At 37.6% G+C, this 13,496-nt stretch overlaps 1 protein-coding gene across 1 annotated transcript in view; it reads right to left on the bottom strand.

Annotated features, from left to right (window-relative positions):
- The window catches only part of IL23R (interleukin 23 receptor), a 57,176-nt gene that overhangs the window by 37,143 nt on the left and 6,537 nt on the right, over positions 1-13,496 (bottom strand). Inside the window, exon 4 of the mRNA XM_007089823.3 lies at positions 8,438-8,561. Coding sequence (XP_007089885.1) covers positions 8,438-8,561 — 124 coding nt within the window. The remainder of the gene's footprint in view (positions 1-8,437; positions 8,562-13,496) is intronic.

Below are 13,496 nucleotides of genomic sequence, written 5' to 3'. Positions count from 1 at the left end.
AATTCAGAGGTGTTTACATAGTTCCCTTATATTTCTTCTGAAATAAGGCAGAATATAAATAAACTACAGAGAATTGCTTTTAAGGTATGCCAACCTCATGCTCAGTAAGAATTCAAATGTAAAAATAAGAAAATGGCAACTATGGGTAAGTAGCAAGTAGGGCATCTTTGAATATTTTCCAGTCAGAGAAAACCACATGCATGTCCTTAATTGGTTTGCGGCTAATTCTTTTACCACAAAAATTGAGACCACAGTCAAAATGCAAATACATTCTTAAACCAACATGAACCATAGTTATTAGGTAATTTAATTCTGCTTAAAGTCTACCTTCCTATTAGCACCTAGACCATGAACACTGTTTTAGATGAGGAATCTAGTAATAATGAGTGACTGACTATACTTTGGGACTATTTTTACATAAAACTTATATTACAAAGTTTCTTTTTAATTTCTTATTTCTATTTCTGTTTTTGGTGTGTTTTTATTACATAACAGATTATTTGTTGAGGGGAGTCAGCATGATTTATGTTTCTCTGAAGTTTACTATGCACCTAGCCCTAGTTGTATTTCATAGATTTTCAATAAAAAACATTGCAAATTTATGGTGATAACGGTTAATAGCATTTTCCATTTAGTTAACCACTCATTCAACAAATATTTAATTAATATCCACTATGTTCCAAGTATTACCTTGGACATTGGGACTACAACAATGAACAAAACGGATAAAGTCCTGACCTTCATGGAGCACACATTCTGGGGGAAACAAATGAATATATAATATGTCCTATGGTGATAAATGTTCAGAAGAAAAATAAAGCAAAAAAGGGTTAGGAAGTGCTAGATGCAGGAGTGGGGATTTTTTATTTTAAAAGAAGATGCGGAAGGCCTGTCTGAGAAGGTGATTTTCCTCCTCTCTGGAGGAAAAACTTTCTAGGGATATACAAAGGCCATAAGGCAGGATCATACTTGTCCAGTTCAAAAACAGCAAGGAGGTCAGTGAGGCTTGGTGTACGTAAAGGAGATAGAAAGGGATTAAAGATGAGATCCGAGAGTTCTGGAGGAGGGAGAGATATAGAAGGTACTGTAAGGTCACAAAGAGCCTCTGGAGGACTCTGGCTTTGAAATGGGAGGTTTTGAGCAGAGGAGTGACATGATCTGAGGTGCATGTGAAAAGGCTACTTGTGAATGACTCTAGGAGGGCAAAGATGGAGGCTAGGGCACCAGTTAGGAAGTTCTTATACTAAGTCAGATGAGGGATGATATGGCTTGGCCTGGGGTTGCAAACTGGGTAGTAAGAAGAAGTCAAATCCTATAGGTTCGGCTGATTAATTTTGTTAAGGGCATGGTAGGGAGTAATCTAGGACAACTCCAGTGATTTGGGCCCAAATAAAATGAAGAGGGAGTTGCCATTTACTGAGAAGGGGAATGCAAGTACGGAGAAAGGAAACTGGCAGTGTTTGGGTTTTGAAAATATTAGCTTTGAGATACCTTTTGGATGTCTAAGAGGAAGTGCTGAATAAGATATTAGATATATGGTAACTGCAGACAGGGGAGATATCTGGACTCAAACTAGATAAATTAGGGAGTTTTACACTATAAATTTGTGTTATATCTTTTAGGTAATGAGTGTAGATACAAATAATAGATGCTAGGAATAAAACTCTGGGGGCTTGTTACTTCACTGGAAATGAAGACACATCAGCAAGAGACTGAGAGAAAGCATCCAGGAAGGTAGGAGGAAAATCAAAAGGGAGTAGTATCCTCCAAGCTAAAAGAAGGAAGCGAAAAGCTATTAAATGCTCCTCATAAGGAAGATAAGGACTGAGAATAAACCATTTGATTTGGCAATGGGGAAGTCATTAGTGACACTGTTAAGACCTGGCTCAATGGAAAGTGAAAACTTGACTAAACTGGCTTAAAGAAAGGATGAGAGAGAAAGAGACAGAAAGTGCATACAACTCTTGGGGTGCTTGGGTGGCTCAGTTGGTTAAGTGGTCAACTCTTGGTTTTTGCTCAGGTCATGATCTTGTCATTCCATAGGTTCAAGCCTCGCATCAGGCTCTGTGCTGACAGTGGGGAACCTGCTTTGGATTCTCTCTCTGCCCCTCCTGCACTTTCTGTCTCAAAATAATAAATAAATAAACTTAAAAAAGAGTACAGACAACTCTTGAGAAGTTTGGCCATAAAGAGGAGCAGAAAAATAGAGTAGTGGAGGGGAAAGACCAAGGGAAAGTTATATTTTTCAAGAGGGCAGACGCTGCAAGCCGATGGAATGATCCAGTAAAGATAGAAAAGGTAAGATGCAGAAGAAAGAGAGGAACATTGTGGGAGCAATGTCCTTCAGGAGGCAGGAGGGGTAAGATCTAGCCCAAGAGGTGGAGAGTTGGCCTCAGGGAAACAGTAGTTCATGCACAGTAGTAAAAAGGAAGACCAAGTATATGGATAGGGAGGTCAATGCGTCAGTAGATGGGGGAACTTATCATATTTCTCATTGCTTCTATTTTCTCAATGAAGTAGAAAGCAGGTCATCGACAGAGCACAAGGAGAGAGAAAGCATTCTGGAGGCCAGAAATGAGACAAAAAGTAATGAAATAATTACCTGGCTTAGTGGAGCAGTGACTGGGCCAGTGAAATGTGGTAGGATACTGGGTAGCTGTCAGGGCCCAGTTGAGATTAGTGGTCATGAATATATAGTCATATCAGTCAGTAAGTTTGCATTTGTCCCCAGCCACAATTAGCTTTGCTAGTACAGATACAGAATTGGTGAGGAAATGGATTTAAAAATATGACTGCTTATTGAGTCCTAAAAGAATGACAGAAATGTAATATCACAGCCTTAAAAATATTTGGAATCGTACCTAAGACCTCTTTCTGGTTATTAAGAATATGCATATGGAGAAGAAGAGGTGGCAAAAACAGGCAGGCCTTATGAATTGACAGAATAAGCAATTGATCTTAGGGGGTCTACAATGATATCTAAAAATAATTGCCCTACTGGTCTTTCATAGTGCCTGAAAATTCCATCATTTGTGTTATTCTAGTGAGATCATGAGCTTGTCATGCACAGAGATGGTGCCTATCTACAAAAACTCTCTAGAGTTTAACATAGTAACAAGAAGAAGCAAAATGCTAAATAAATCTTTGCTAGATTGACTTGAATGGAATAAAATGAGGGGCCATGATGAATTCTTTTTCATTCAACAAGTATTTATTGAGCAGAAGACATTGCAAGGACACTGCAAGAGTTTCCAAGATGAAGAACATATTTACATGAAGCTGTTGAGGGCAATAGACAATAGTAGGTAGACGTTTATTACCAGAGTTTCTTCTTTTTTGGTTTTTCCTACCACCACTTATTGATAAACAGCAAACCACAGCACAGGAGGGTATGTGAATGGAAGCCCAATGGCCCCTAGGCTGCCATACAGGGAATGTCACCTTTCTGCCACTAGTGGAACAAGTCCGTGGGCTGAAGTGAAATGCCTCTTCTGTAAATGTGGTCTTACTGGAATACAGAACCACATGAGTTGGAAGTGAAACCTTGCAAATGCTGATCTCTACCTACCTGCCAAAATGGAAAATACCCTAAGAACCCAGGATCTAGTATAACCTTTTTAAACTACCTCAATCACAAACTGATTATAAGTCAACTTTTTCCTGGGGGCTAGGGGGAAGGCAGTTTTGATAAAAAAATTAACTTTCTCTTCTGTATTTTTTTTTCAACTCATTGGTGTGTTTTTAATTGTGAGATGGGATAAATGTTTATTTCCTTTTCCTGTTTGTGCTTATAGGAGCTCATTCTTTGATTTTGCTAGAGGAGAACATTCATTTTTATGCTAATCCTTCACATTTTTATGTTCTTTTTAAACTATGAAACAATTCTATTAATCTAGACTCAGCCAATTCAGAATTTGGGTTAGGTTTGTCTGCGTTTGGCTGTAATTTATTGTTGGATTTCAGAAAAGGCGAAAAAAGTTTTTCTAAAATGTAAGACTTTGTATTAGTATTATTTAACTTGACTGTGATGGGAGAATGCAGGAAATGTCTATGTCTACGTATCAGAATAACCACTCAGTGACTATCACCTGAGCAGTTACAATGCGCCAGGCCCCATTCTAGACTCAAGTGATATAGCAGTGAACAAAATAAGCAAAAATTCTTGCCCATTTTGAGATTACATTTCTAGTTTGAATGAATGAGTGAGTTTCCTACTGACACATGCACAAGAGCTAAAAAATTAGTCTTTCAGAGCACATTTAACAGCTTTTTTCTAGATATTCATCTGTCTAAAATGACTGTTACCTGAAAATGAGTAAAATTATTGTTTATAATACCTTGTAAATGATCATTTTTTAAGTTTATTTATTTTGAGAGAGAGAGAGAGAGAGAAAGCCCATGAGTGTGTGCAAGTGCAAGTAGGGTAGAGGCAGAGAGGGAGAAAGAGAGAATCCCAAGCAGGCTCCACATTGTCAGCGCAGAGCCTGGCTCAGTCTCACAAACCATGAAATCATGACCTGAGCTGGAATCAAGTCAGACACTTAACTGACTGAGACACCCAGGCACCCCAATAATCTTTTTTTTTAAGTTTATTTATTTACTTTGAGAGAAAGAGAGAGCAAGCAGGGGAGGGGCAGAGAGAGAATCTCAAGCAGACTCCATGCTGACAGCATGGAGCCTAATGTGGGGCTCAAACTCACAAACCGTGAGATCATGACCTGAGACAGATGCTTAACTGACTGAGCCAACCAGTGCCCAGCCCCTACCCCACCAATGACCATTTCTTAATGGACTTATATTAATTAGTCTCCTCACCCAAATAAGTCAGGTTTTAATTTTAAAACAAATCAAACAAGACTAGTATGTCAGCCTTGAGTGTCACCTTAATACTCTGCCTTTTTGTTGTTTCTAAGTGCTTCCTTTTTGCAAGTCTTTTTTTATAGTTTGTGTTCTTATAAATTTTGTAACACCCAGTACAGTATTGCTTATCCTCATTTCACAGGAAAGTAAGGCTCAGCCAAGCTAAATAACTTTTCTAAGATCACACAGCTAGCAATTATGGCAGATATTGTTAGATGACAGTACTAAATTCTATCAACAATGTCTTTCTCCTAGGTTCCCATCCAGATAGAGTAGACATGTAACTCAGTCCTGGCCGATGAGATCCAAGTGGAAGTCTATAGGTGGAGACGTTCTTTTTCCTTCACCACTTTTCCTGCCTGGGATTTGGATGTGAAGCCTAGGGGTGCAGCTTCTGAGAGTAAAGCCTACACATTAAAACTTATAGAGGAAAAAGTTGGAAAAAGCCTTTGGGATATCATTGAAGTAATCATGCCAACTCTGTCATACCTACCACTATGGCTTGATATAAATAAAGCCCCATATGTTTAAGTCACTGCAGTTAGATTTTCTGATATTTGCATCATAAAAGACACCTAACTGATAAATCTTAGAACTGGAAATCAAAAGTAAAACTCGAAAGCCCCTGTTCTTTCCAGTGGATAGCTCTAAAAGCATGATCTTTAATAAATCTATTTTTAATATTTTCATGGTGACTTGAGTATTGAGAACAATCTCAATACTCATAATTACTGGGTATTTCTCACTTTGTAAGGTAGATGTGTTTCTCAGAAAAAGCCATGTGTAAATAATTTCAATATATATCACTGAATGTATTAATAGATTTTAAAAGAAATCTATAATAATAAAAATATTTGGAGAACATTTTTATGAGACTAACTAGGAAATTAGGTGGTGGTTGGCAAGTTTTTTTCAACAAATATATCTTCTCAAATTGTGGTATGCCTGTTCCAAATTTACAATGCAATTTTATTGTCAAGAACCTGAGAGGGCAAGTAAGTGGGACTTAAATGAATTAAGCCATATCCACTAGGTTGGCAATAAGCAATACAAAAATAATAAGTGTTGACAAGAATGTGGAGAAATTGGAACCCTCATACACTCCCAGAGTGAATGTAAAATAGTGCAGTTGTTTTAGAAAATAGTATGCAGTTCCTCAAAAGGTTAAACAGAGTTAACATATGACCTCTCAATTCTATTCCTAAGTGTATGCTCAAGAGAAATGAAAACTTAGGTCTACACACAATCTTGTACATGAATATCATGGAAGCATTACTCATAATAACCAAAAAGCAGGAATAACCCAAATGTCCATCAACCAATGAATGGATAAAGTCAATGTGATATATTCATATACGGAACATTATTTGGTCCTAAAAAGGAATGAAGTGCTTATACATGCTACACCACGGATGAATGTTGAAAGGTTTATGCTAAGTGGAAGAGCCAGTCATGGAAGGACCATGTATTGTATGACTCCTTTTATATGAAGTGTCCAAAGTAGGCAAATCCCCAGAGGATCCCTCGGGATGGGAAAGTTGAGGGAAATAGAGTGACTGCTAATGGATACGCGGTTTCCTTTTGGCATAAGAAAATGTTCTGAAATTGTGGTGATGGTCGCATAACTCTGTGAATATACTAAAATCATAGAATGCTTATGCTTAAATAAGGTGGCTCAGTGTTTCCATCATCCTTTTGATACATTGCCTCTGTCTAACCCCTGCTCAGAATGACAGGTGTGAGTGTCTTGCCTGTGGCATGGAGCCCATTACTCCAGACTTAGCAATGTATTCATAAAATCTGCCTGGTTTTTACACAGAATTTCTTGAATGAAGAAATGCTGCTTTTTATGTTTTACTTAATTAAAATTATTCTGAGTATGTTACACGTGGAGAGAGAGAAGATTGGAAGATTATTCTGTTCTATTGTGATGAGACCTGGTTATCATCTCTCAAATATGCCCTGTGATCTGGTTCCGACACCACTTCAGCAGTGGTAGTCAAGGCAGCCCAAGTTCAAATCCCACCTCTCCCTCTCTGGAGCTGTGTGGCTCTGGACGCATTGCCTAACCCCACTGAGGCTCAGTTACTTTGTCTACAAAAACTGGAAAAATAATCATATTTACCTCACAAGGTTGTGTAAGATACTAAATGAAGTAGCACATGTAAAGTTTTGACCCAGTACTTAGCAAATAGTAAAGGTCCCATAAATGCTTTTTATTTTATTTTTTAAAAAAAAAATTTTAATGTTTGTTCTTAGAGAGAGAGAGAGAGCACAAGCAAGGGAGGGGCAGAGAGAGAGAGAGACACAGAATCTGAAGAAGGCTCTAGGCTCTGAGTTGTCAGCACAGAGCCTGATGCGGGGCTCAAACTTGTGAACCATGAGATCATGACCTGAGCTGAAGTTGGACGCTTAACTGACTGAGCCACCCAGGCGCTCCCCCAATAAATGCTTTTTAAAAAATAAGTAGTTTTTTTGAGAGTTACAAACAGACAAAAAAAAAGTTTACTTCAAATACACCACTGAAGGCATTCTTTAAAAAAAAGAATAAAATGGGAAACATGATGGGTGACTAACTTAACCCTGTTTGCCCATACCTTTTTAAAAATTAATTTCATTTTCATCTTTAACAATCACAGAGTATTCAAAAACAGACTAGCATACATGGATATAGTTTAAATGTAACAAAGAAAGATTTCAGCTGTGTACATTGGGAAGGGGAAAGGGATTTTTTCATATCAACCTTTTCCTATTTTGCAATTTCTGAATAAGCATTCAAATTTAATTTAGTACGAAGTAGTACAACTTTTATGATCAACAATTTATCTTTAAGCATAAAAACTTAAGAGGTTTGGCTGCATGGTCACCTTGGCTCCCGAAATCTGGCTATTGTTAAGCATGTAACAAGAGCATTTCCTCAAAGCCCTCCTGGACTGCAGATAGAAAATTAGCACTTTCACTCAGTTATTACTTCAGTTTTAAAACTCAAAGTCCCATGTCCTGGAGACTCCCTTAGTCTCGGGCAAACCAGAAAAGAGGGTTGGCCTGTACAGGCACCAAATTTAAGATTTGGGGATCATTATTAATAACTAGTAGCGTCCATGAATTTAGTGCTAATGGTGGACCTGGCTCTGTGCTGCACGCTTTAAGAGCCAAATTCCACTTAAATAATTAGAATAAACCTGTGCATTAGGCTCTATTTTTTAGATCCATTTTAAAGATAAAGAAAGGCAATTTGGAGAGGTTGAGCAAGTTGCCTAAACCCTAGAGTGAGGATAGAGCTGGGGTTGAAGCAAAGATCCTTTTAAAACTATTCTGTGCTATATCAGCATCAGGTCCCTGACCCCAGGTACGTACCAATGAATTAAAGGGCAGAAAGATTATAGAGCACATTGTCCCACAGAGTGAAAATATTAATGGCCCAAAAAGGGTTCAGGTAGCTTCACTGATGATAATTAGGGAATTGGGGATAATCAGCATACATTTAATGCTTAAGGCTCATTTTTTGGATCCCTGCTGGAGGCAGAACATTGGAATGGAATGGAATTGCTCATGTTAAACTGTTGAAGGAACCTACCTCTTCACATACACCACATACATTGTGTCTATGTAGGTGGGCTTCCCAGAATTCCAGGTACAAGTCATGTTGCCTGAATATTCATAAATGACACAGGTTACCTTGTCAGGAACATCTGGTGGATCTGCAACAAAATGTATCACTTAGGAACCACCATACAAACATAAAGTTCTTTATAAAGTAGCTAGCTGATAAACTTCCCATTTTATTTAAGAAACCAGCCCAACTGGCATTCAATACTTCCCTCATTCCATCCCTACCACCTCACCTAACATCCTACTTTGCCATCAAACATTGCTACTCTCCTTTGTGTACTATATTCTCCACTCTTCTGGGGATACTAATATGATCAAGATTCTCCTATCAAAAAAAAATAATAATAACTCCTCAAATTCTCTCTCCTCAGCTACCACTATCTCCTTTTTTTAACAGCTAAACTAAGGGTCCTATATTATACTGGTCTTTTACTTCATCTCCCATTTGCTCTCGAACCCCAGACAATCAAGATTCAGACCCACAATTCCACCAAAACCACTGTTGTGAAGGTCATTAATGACTTTCTAATTAACAAATTCCGAAATATCTGTGCAATCACCATTGAACTTGACTTCTGCAGCATTTGCTGTTTTGGTCCCTTTCCCCTTGAAACCTTTGCCTTTGGCTCTTGTGAAAGGATCCCAAAAAAGTGTTTTTTCTTTCACCCCATCAGACTGTTTCCTCTTCTGGCACCTATTCCACTACTCACTTTAAAAGTTTAGTGTTTATACATACAATGGACTATTACTCAGCCTCAAAAAGGAAGGGAACTCTGATACATGCTACAACATGGATGGAAGTAGAATGATGGTTGCCAGGGTGGGGGATGGGGAAAATGAGAGTTGCTTAATGGGCACAGAGTTTCAGTTTTGCAAGATGAAAATAGTTCTGGAAATGAATGGTAGTGACGGAAAATGATGGTGATTGCAGAACAGTGTGAATGTACTTCATGCCTCAGAACTATACACTTAAGAATAGTTAAAAAAATATATTTCATATTATGTATATTTTACCACAATAAAAAATGACTAAACGTTTTTTGGGGGGCTCCTGGGTGGCTCAGTCCATTGAGTGTCTGTCTATTGATTTCGGTTCAGGTCATGATCCCAGGGTTGTGGAATCAAGTACTACGTCAGGCTCTGTGCTGAGTGCTGAATCTGGAGGCTGCTTAAGTTTCTGTCTCTCTCCTGGAATGCCTGGGTGGCTCAGTGGATTAAGCATCTGACTTTGGCTCAGGTCATGATCTTGCGGTTCATGTATTTAAGACCCATATCAGGCTCTGTGCTGACAGTTCAGAGCCTGGAGCCTGCTTCCAAATCTGTGTCTCCCTCTCTCTCTGCCCCTCCCCCACTCACACTCTGTATCTCTCTCTATCAAAAATAAATAAACACTTAAAAAAAAAGATTCTGTCTCCCTCTGCCCATCTCACCCACTCATGTGCTCTTTCTCTAAAATAATTAAAAATTTTTTGGTATTCACAGAATTCTATTTCAACATTCTCTTTCTCCCTCCCTGCATCCCCTTTAGCTCTTTTTCTAAGTGACCATAATATGGAGAACATTGTTTAGTTTTTATCTGTTAGCTTCTTTACCTTTTGAGAACTGAAATCTTGCTCACTCCCAACTTCATCCCCACTCCACTCCTGCCTCAAGGGCTGTTACTCACTAGGCTTTACCTACAAGTGTATCCTTGACCTAGGCTGACTAAAGAGTGTTTCCCTTTGGAATGAACACATGATTTAAGATGAACCAATCAGCATTCTCCAAGGGGCTTTTTGGAGAGCCATTGTAAGAGGTATTTTCTTACCCCTAGAAATTGCTGTCTCTGAGTAACATGTGAGCCATGAGCTGCTGGTGGCCATCTTGGATTTAAGAATGAAGACAACATAGGGGTGTCTGGGAGGCTCAGTCAGTTAAGTGACAGGCTGTTGATCTCACAGTTTGTGAATTCAAACCCCTGCATCAGGCTCTGCACTGACAGCACAGGGCCTGCTTAGGATTCTCTCTCTCTCTCTCTCTCTCTCTCTCTCTCTCTTTCTCTCTCTCCCTGCCTCCCTCCCTCTCAAAAATAAATAAAAATTAGGAGAAAAACAATCTTAAAAAAAAAAAAAAGAATTAAGACAACACGGGGGAAAAAAACCCATGAAGAGATAGGAAAAGATGAGAATTCCAATGACATTATTGGAGCCCTAATGGTCTCTGAAGTCTATGAAACCCCAACAACTATAGAATGACATCTGCAATTTTCAGTTACATCATCCAATAAATGACCAAGGTCAAGATCAAAAAAAGAAGTATGGAAATATGGAGTGTTTATCATGTAGTCACTTTTCAGGTGTGGCTCTCTCGGCTTGTCTCTACACTCACAATACTGCTTGCAAAACTTGACTATTCAGCAAATGACAAGAAAAATGGAAGAATGGGGGCTCAGGAAGAATAAAAATATGGACATCTATGCACCTGAAGTTATAGCCAAATATTTATCTTACATACAAATATATACTTACACTTCACCTGCACAACATCTACTAAGAATATTACTTGTAAAATCAAAAAATAAATATATGAAAAAGTTTTCCTCATTACAAATTGAAACAATAATAGATATCGTTTAGACCTATAAAATTGGCAAGGATTTTGAAAAAATGGTAATCCACAGTGTTGGAATGGACTTCAGGGAAATCCTCTAACACTCCTGTTGGTGGGAGTACAAACTGGTACAACCTTTATGGAGAGCACTTTACATATTACTATCTTTAAAAGCAAGAGCAATATCTTGCAACCCAGCAATTTTACATCTAGGCATGCATCCTTAATGAAATGTTCAAAGATACACAAAAATATTTGGCCAAAAGTGTGTGCCTCTTAAAGTATTGTTTATAATAATGAATAAGTTGGAGACAACCTAATACCCCAAAATAGGGTTAAATAAACTATAATAAACTCCTAAAATACATCCAAAAACAAAGTTGTAGAAGATAGTTTAAATATCTGGCCTCCAGAAAGCACTAGAAATATGTTTAAGTAAATTCTGGCCATATGATAAAGTGAAAAATGCAGGCTATGAAACACTGTAGTGAGAGAGACATAAAGGCATAGACAGAGAGAGAGGGGTTGGGAGAAGGAGACAGAGGAGGAGAGAGAGGGGGAGAGATGGGAAGAGACTGAAGCTTGAAAGATCTATTTCAAATTATTAAAGAGGGATTGCTAGTAGTGAAATTATGGGATTATAGAGATGATGGGTATTTCCTTTGTGCTGGTCTAAATTTTTAAAAACTTTCTACATTGTATGCAATTTGATTTTACAATTAAAAAACTATTTCAAGCAGTAAGAACATACTAAAGTTCTTTAGAACATTTTGGTGAGTTGTAGCATTGAATTACAATGGGGACAAACTGGACTCCAAGTAGGGGAAAATAAATTTTTTTATTTGAGTCATAAAGGGGGTAAATTTAAGTCATTTTGGACATGGATTGAGTTGTGGTCCTGCACTGATTACAGTGATTTATGCTGAAGTTATTTTTCCCCCTGAGACATGAGCCAGAGAGTATCATTGATTTGGCCATCATAAAAAACAACGGTCAATCTTTTGGGTTGTTATTCCACAGCATTCTATATGAAGTGAGTGCTCAGGTTTGTAAATGTCTAGTGGTTAATTAACTTTGCAAAATATCAACTAGATTATATACACATATGCAAATAAACAGAATATTTGTTAATATGAAGCTATGTAAAGATGGGAGTATGATTATGGTTATGAGAAGAAGATGGGTTATTATTAATCTCATTGCCCCTTTATCCAATGTCAAGGGTAAAAACCCCCTCATGTAAGTATGAGGCTTATGTTTTTGCTTTTTCCTAGTAATCCCATCCCTCCCCTATTATTGGAGCACTTATTAATCACAGGCCGGATTTCTCATGAATTCAGAGTCTAGCCAACGATCATTTTCTACTGAGAGTTTCTTAAAGGCAGAGTCCCTTTTCTTTGAATTTCTACCATTTAACACATTTTTGGCGCAGAGCAACAACTCAGTAAAGCTATCTCATAATTTGATTGGCTTGATTAATAAAATGATAATGAGAAGAATTTACAGTGAACAGAGGCACAATGCTTCTGGCAAAGATCACTCTGTAATTCCTTACCCAAGGAGAGCACAGGTCAGCCTAATTGTGCCTGTAATAATGATACTAGATAGCAACGTTAAAGACAAATATTTAGGAACTTTTGTTGGATAAGAACTCTGCTTTCATCTCAATAAGTAGAGATCAAAGATGGTTAAAATTTGGGGCGCTCTTGATTTTGGCTCAGGTCATGACCTTATGGTTTGTGAGATCAAACCCCGAGTCGGGCTCCACTCTGATAGGGCTCTGTGCTGACAGCACAGAGCTTGCTTGGGATTCTCTCTATCCCTCTCTCTCTCTTCCTATCTACCCCTTCCCTGTTTGTTCTCTCTCTCAATATATAAATAATCTAAAAAAAAAAAAAGATGGTTAAAATTGAAGGAAGTCAAAGACATTTAAACTTTTAAATAAATGATTAAGTAGAAACAGACTGTTCCATGTATGTTTTTTTAATGTGGTATTTTTAAATGAATAAAGACATCTTACAGTATTTTATCTCATGATTGGTGTGAATCTGATAAACTTCCCGTGATATGTGTGCATTTAATCATAGATGAATTCTAGAAAGTGTTTAAAATTATGGCTAAAAATAGAAATTGTGATAATATTTGTATTTCACAAATTACATATTAAAGTACAGAAGCTTTTAAATATATTTGGATTTCTTTCCAGGAAAAGCACTGACTCATTTATTTTCTCTCTCTTTTATGACTTGTTTCTAGTCTAAAAAATACATGTAATCATTTTGTTCAAAATAGTGATGGTAAGTTAACATAGTAAAGCTCACAGGACAAATACTCTGTGATCAAAGTAACCCAGTGAAAGCAATATAATTTCTAGACTACCACAGAAACCCTCAGAAACCTTTTTTGACCTACTTAAATAGGAAGTTTTGTTTGCT

The sequence above is a fragment of the Panthera tigris genome, chromosome C1, assembly GCF_018350195.1.
Source record: "Panthera tigris isolate Pti1 chromosome C1, P.tigris_Pti1_mat1.1, whole genome shotgun sequence".
NCBI classification, from domain to species: domain Eukaryota; kingdom Metazoa; phylum Chordata; class Mammalia; order Carnivora; family Felidae; genus Panthera; species Panthera tigris.
This window is presented reverse-complemented; position numbering and strand designations above follow the sequence as displayed.